This window comes from Mangifera indica, chromosome 6 (genome assembly GCF_011075055.1).
Source record: "Mangifera indica cultivar Alphonso chromosome 6, CATAS_Mindica_2.1, whole genome shotgun sequence".
NCBI classification, from domain to species: domain Eukaryota; kingdom Viridiplantae; phylum Streptophyta; class Magnoliopsida; order Sapindales; family Anacardiaceae; genus Mangifera; species Mangifera indica.
Genome location: NC_058142.1, coordinates 5391595 through 5398538, shown reverse-complemented (window position 1 = coordinate 5398538; position 6944 = coordinate 5391595). Strand labels below are relative to the sequence as shown.

The 6944-nt window shown below is 38.5% G+C and overlaps 2 protein-coding genes across 2 annotated transcripts; one reads left to right on the top strand and one right to left on the bottom strand.

Moving 5' to 3' along the window:
• Positions 1–2127, top strand: LOC123219044 (amino acid transporter AVT6E-like). The gene has a single exon (XM_044640751.1). The coding sequence runs from the start codon at positions 241–243 to the stop codon at positions 1711–1713; it is 1473 nt and encodes a 490-aa protein (XP_044496686.1). The 5' UTR covers positions 1–240; the 3' UTR covers positions 1714–2127.
• A 1003-nt stretch (positions 2128–3130) lies between these two features.
• Positions 3131–6944, bottom strand: LOC123219043 (pentatricopeptide repeat-containing protein At4g02750-like). The gene has a single exon (XM_044640750.1). It carries the CDS (start codon positions 6375–6377, stop codon positions 4221–4223), a length of 2157 nt encoding a protein of 718 aa, XP_044496685.1. The 5' UTR covers positions 6378–6944; the 3' UTR covers positions 3131–4220.

Here is a 6944-nt window from a genome sequence, read left to right as displayed (position 1 = left end):
GAAAAGCTGAGTTTTCTACCTCCCCTTCTGTTATGTTCTGTATTTGAACCAGAGAAAAGCCACGGACCAAAACAGAACATCCAAGGAGTTGACCCTGAGATCTAGGGTTCCTCTTCTCCATTCAATTCCTTCACAATTTCCTTTATGTTTTGAGTAAGTCTTTAATCTTCTTTTCCCACATTTTGTTTTTTTGTTTTTAAATTTTTAGAACATCGTTTCGTTGTAATTGTTCTTGCCATAATGAATAGTAAGTATTCGGCTATTTCCAAGGACTCTTATGTAGAGTTGCAATTACATAATAGTTCTCTAAATCCACGATCGTCCCAAATATCCCACTTCAAACCGTCATCTTCTGATTATGGAAACGGATTTGAACTGAAGAATGCCAATGATCATAATGCTTTAGTTGAAGATCTTGATGATGATATTGATGGATACCCCCATATATATGGTCAAACCCATAATGGGTCTGGTATATATGGTGCTATTTTTAATTTAACCACCACTGTTATTGGTGCTGGAATCATGGCCTTGCCAGCTACTATGAAGGTTCTTGGATTGCCTTTAGGGTTTGTGTTGATTATCCTGATGGGGATTTTGTCAGAAATTAGTGTCGAATTGCTAGTGAGGTATTCGGTATTTTGTAAGGCGTCCTCGTATGGAGAAGTTGTGCAATATGCATTGGGCAGGCCTGCCAGGGTATTGTCTGAGATTTGTATAATTTTAAATAATGCTGGTGTTTTGGTGGTGTATTTGATCATTTTGGGTGATGTCATGTCGGGTTCACCTCATCACATTGGAGTTTTCGATCAATGGTTAGGGAATGGGATGTGGGATCATAGGAGATGGTTGATTCTTATTGTTGTGGTGGTTTTTCTGGCACCACTTTGTGTGTTGAATAGGATTGATTCTTTGAGCACAACTTCAGCTGCTTCAGTGGCCCTCGCAGTGGTTTTTGTTGTGGTATGTTTTGTAGTAGCTTTTATAAAGCTTGTTGAAGGAAAAATTGAGCCTCCAAGGATGAGTCCTGATCTTGGGTCAAAGACTGCGATTTTGGATCTTCTTGTGGTGATCCCAATTATGACTAATGCATATATTTGCCATTTTAATGTGCAACCTATTTATAATGAGCTTGAAGGGAGATCACCTCAGAAGATGAACCTGGTGGGGAGAATGACGACTATCGTTTGCATTGTGGTTTATTCATCAACTGCCATATCAGGGTATTTACTTTTTGGCAAGGACACTGAGTCTGATGTGCTAACCAATTTCGACAAGGATCTTGGGATCCGTTTCAGCTCTGCTTTGAACTACATCGTCCGGGTTGGGTACATTCTTCATTTGATTCTTGTTTTTCCTGTTATTCATTTCTCATTAAGACAGACTGTAGATGCCTTAGTGTTTAAGGGATCACCTCCGCTTATAGAGAGTAAGAAGAGGTCGTTGACTTTAACAGTGGTTCTATTGGTGTGCGTTTACTTTGGTTCTACCATGATTCCCAACATTTGGACAGCTTTCAAGTTTACAGGGGCAACAACAGCAGTGTCATTGGGTTTTATATTCCCATCTCTTGTGGCTTTAAGGTTAAGTCCGCAAGGGGAGGGTTTAAGTGTTATTGAGAGGTTTGTGTCATGGTTGATGTTAGTACTGGCCATTGTAGTGAGCATTGTTGGAGTTATTGGCAACATATACAGCCTCAAAAAATCTGATTGACTCTCTTCTTGGCTATTCCTCACGATATTTTGTTTTATATTAATCTGGTGAATTTTATACAGTTAGGGGGTGATAAATAGCCTTTATGGTTTTTCTGATGCCAACATGCAAATATAATTGGATACTGAGTTTGCTAAGAAGTCAAAACAAAAGCTGGAAATTGCTGAGAGGGTGCTCATGTTACAGATATGATGTGTTTAATACGCTCTTAATAGCAGCCCCCATAAGTTGACTCAGCATAGCAGGAATGTTTAACAAGAAAACTTCCATGGAAGCATCATACGATGGATGTAAGTTGATGAAATATCTTATTAAATTAGCATATCGGTAGAGTTTTCCTAGTTCCAAATAATTTCCTTCACATGAACACTGTTATCATTGTTATAAATGCAGCAACATCTGTTGAAACGAATACATTCATTCTTATATATTTCATTTAAATAAGCTTGATACCATTGACTTGGTTAAAGGTTCTAATTATGAGAGCTTTGCCGATTTGATGAGTGCAAGTTTGACGCACTTGTAGTTTTGGGAAATCTTTTATTTACCTCCTTTTAGGGTACGTCTAATTTAGAGTCCCATATTTAGACATTAGGCTATGAAACCTCAGGGAACATTGATGAAATTTTTGCTGCATTTATAAACCATAGTTTTTGTAGTTCAGTTGTAAACTTGATACAGTGAAAAGATAGGAGCATCTCATGGTGTTCCTTCCATGTCAGGTGTTTTCATTTGAGAAACATGAAAATCCCTCCATGGAAGAAACTCCATGACAATCTCTGTAACTTGGAGATTGTGCGAATTTACTTGTTTAAGGGGGGTAAGCCAAACTCAAAACTACTCTATGTTTCCTATCTCTATTGGAAGCTGTCTCTTTTTACAAGCATTTACTAATTATAGGTCAATATTGTTAAGGATTGATACAATATTGAAATGTCTCAGGCACCCAAATGTTGTTGGCTGCGGCCCGATAATTAGTTTTAGTTATGCATATGAACAGGTGAAGCCGCCTTTTGCAGTTCAGTTGCCTTTCTTCGGTCTGTCTTCTTTTTGTTGATTTGTGGCTTGAAATGTGTTTGATTTCCATTGTTTGTGATAATTATCTGCACTAGCTTATATCTCAGTTGCTTTTGAAATTCAGAGTCCTGTGTTAGATGTGGCAAGAGACTGGCATTCTTATGCCAAAGGAATTTACACAGAAATTTGTTAAGTGGGATTAAAAAACTAAGCTGGTTGTCAAAATAGTAAAACTGCCTCAGATAATATTTCACCTGAACTTCTTAATACATTACAGACTTGTAGGAGATATTCATTAAAAAGGAAAAGCTATTACTATAAAATTTAAGTTTGATAACATATATTAAAAAAAAAATAAAAATCATACAGCTCCAATGGAATATACATTAACTACGATCAATTCAAACCAAGGACAGGAAAAAATATGGGCAGAGTTAGCGAATGCTGCAACCTTGCTGATAATTGTTACATTAATGATTTTTTTTTTGTAGAACAAAGATTTGAGTAACATTTGATTGTGAAGAAGAAATCCACGAGGTGCAATGGACTACACTGGAAGAAAACTTCGACTTACCAATTGGCTCTTATTCATAGACCAAGCTGAAATTTGTATAATCAACATTGTCCTGCAAAATTTTTCTTATCGTAGCAATATCAAATCTGTATGAACTTAGTATCCAAAAATTCAAGGGCAAAATGTCAACTCCAAAAAATTGGTTGGGATTCATCCTCAAGAGCACAATATTAAGGCGAGTTTGATTTAACTACTCCGATAGGGGCATATCCCAGTTTCATGAACAAACCTCTCATTTCTTCCTTGTCTAACTGAGTAACCAACCCAACGACGAAATAAGTGTTTGCGCTGCTCTCTATGCATAAATTAGGAAATTGCACTGAGCTAATGAAGTCTTGCTGAGATGAAAATTTTCTCGTTGACCAATCTCTGTAATCCCCTGAAGAGCACAAACCATCTTAAACATGGTGAAACTATTCCCATCTTGGATAATAGTTTTACAAGTGGTAGCCTGTAATGAAGTCCATGAAAGAACAGTCCCGGCAAGTTCAAGGATTCTTCTTAATACGAATAGTTGAACTATTTAGTATGGACAGCCTGCAGACTTTGGCAAGTTTCTCTCGATAAAGAATTTGTTCTGCTATTTCCTTCTTCCACTGCATGACAAAGTTTTTATCCACTTAAAGGCAAAATTGCTCAAAAGCGGTCATAGCAGTCTCTTCAACTGTGCCATTTGTCAGCCCCCCATAGCTAAACAATGCAGCTTTTTCTTAATCTGAGTTTGCTGATTCCTCGGTCAATCTACCATGCCCTCAGTTTCTTATTTACCTGACTTTGTCCTGTTGTGATGGCATATGTATTGGATAATGGGAATAATTCTCATATCTCGGTGTCATGATTTTGTGAAGTCAACCAACAACTTTCCAATCATTTCATTTTATATGAATTCTGTAACCAGCAAGAAGCACACCCATCATCAGTCTGATTCTACAGGCATGCCATCAGTAAGAGTTTGAACTTCATAAAGCTCACCAGCCTTCCCAAGGAGATCAACCATACAACTATACTTGGGAGTCATTGGACTGATTCCATAAATTTGGCGCATGCAATTGAAATAGGCCTGAGCTTTATCCACTAAACCTGCATTGCAACAAGCACCTATAACCCCCAGAAAACTAATTTCATCAGGAAAAATTCCAGCTGCTTTCATTTGTTCAAAAATTCTGATGGCTTTTTCACCTAGACCATTTTGAGCACAGCCAGTCAAAACTGCATTCCATGAGATTATGTCTTGTACAGGCATATCTTCAAATACAGAAAAGCCATCTAGACTTCCACACTTGAAGTACATTGTTATCAAGGCATTACATACACATAAACAAGAGTTAAATCCATTTTTAAGTATCAAGCCGTGGATTTGTTTCCCAAGCTTGGTTGTTCCCGTACTGCTACAAGCACTGAGAAGGCTAATAAGTGCAAAGTCTCTAGGTTTCATTCCTGTCCTTAACATTTGGAGGAACATTTTCAAGGCATTTTCAAATTGTCCAGCCTGCACATGTGCTGATATAACTGTTGTCCAAGATACCTCATCCCGTTTAGGCATCTTTTGGAAAGTATCTAAAGCATCATCCAACATGTTATTCTCTGAAAACCCAGCAATGAGTGAGTTCCAAGACACAATGTCTCTCACTTGCATTGTTGAAAAAGCCTGAGAAACATCACCCATGTTCTTGGACTTTGCATACATGGAAATCAATCCATTTCCTACATATGGATTATGTTGACATCTTGTCTTAATAGTGAGTGTATGTATCTGCCTACCTAATTCCACATCTCCAAGGGTGGCACAAGCGGACAGAGCACTAGTAAAACCTGAGTGACTTGGAGCTTCACCTGTCCTATGCAGTTCAGCAAACAACTCTAATGCTTCTTTAAACTTTTCATTCTGTACAAACCCAGAAATCATGGTTGCCCAAGAAACAGCATTCCTTATAGGCATCCTCAGAAACATAGCTTTTGCTTCTTCAAGCATGCCATTCTGTGCATACCCAGCAACCATAGCATTCCATGCAACTACATTAGGACATCTAATCTCATCAAATACCCTTCTAGCTTCACAGATATTTCCCCTTTGTGCGTAAGCAGCCAAAATTGTACTCTTTGAACCAACACCTTTTATGCAATCTCCACTCTCATACAACGCAATTGCATCATCCAATCTACCACATTGTGCAAATGATGCAATCATACTGGTACATGAGTACTCATTCCTCTTTGGCATTCCCTGAAAAAACTTGTATGCCTCATCCAAACTCCCATTCCTCATATAAGCATTCAGAATTGCCGTTCCCACCACCACATCACCTTCATACCCCAATTTTATCACCATAGTCCTCAAACTCCCAAGCAAATCCAAATCATTCAATCCCATTATTGCTGATACGCCAACAACAAAGATAGCTTGATCAGGCATCATTCCACTCTTCAACATCAACAAGAAAACATACCAAGATTCTCTATGCTGATTCACCTCAAAATACCCTGAAATCATGACTATCCACGAAACACTATTCCTCTCATTCATTCTATCAAAAACTTCTCTAGCTTCTTTAACCATCCCACATCGACAGTACCCTGTTAAAATAGAATTCCATGACGATACGTTTCTCTCAGGCATTTTATCAAACACCTCTCTCGCCGACCTAATATCACCATTATGCACATAACCACTAACCAAAGAGTTCCACGAAACCACATTTCGTTCAGGCATTGAATCAAACAAAATTCTAGCTTCATTCATAAGTCCACATTTAGCATACCCAGATAGTAAAATTGTCCAAGTCACAACATTCTTGTCTTGAAATGAATCAAAAAGTGATTTAGCTTCATTCAATTGATTGTTTTGGATGTAGCAAGTGAGCATGGAATTAAAAGAGACTGAATCTCTTCGAGGCATTGAGTCGAACAGTTGGCGCGCTGCTTGGACCTGCCCGAGTTTGGTTAACCTTCGTATGCGTTTGTTGTACTGAAGTAAACCGCAGTCGTGCTGGGAATTTTGTGGGGTTCGGAGGGACTCGGTTGATAAAGAGCGAAAATGAAAGCGGAGTAAACGCCGGAGTGTTGCATTGTTCATGGACTACTGCAACTGGGACTTGGCCGATACAAAGTGATATACACAAAGGCGGCCATGGGTTGAAGTCAGCCAGCCATAACTTGACTACGAAACGGGCTCAACAATGCCCAATGAAATACTAAAAAAATTATTATTTTTTTCCCCTCATGGTCGACACTTTCTTCATCTACTTCTTCCCGGTTAATGCAAACCGTCTCACTACAACCAAGCCACAACATGGGCATCTTTCTATTTTTATTTTTCTTCTCCCACCATAGTTTTCCAACTTCCCTCCTATTCTTCTTCTCCACCAATACAAAATCTTTTACCACCAATAAACTATAACTTTCTCATCCTGCTACTAGCACCACTGGATACTACCAACACCCACCACGCACATATTATAATTGTCATCACCACTGATCCCACTTTTTTCTCACCATACTCACTATCACGAACCACAAACCACAAACCCAACCCCAACTCACAACCAACTGAAGTTCTTTCCTAGTCAATTGTCCACCTAGTCAAATGCCAAAAGAAAAAAAAAAAAAAGAATCATGCTACGCATGCTGTCTACAAGAAAAG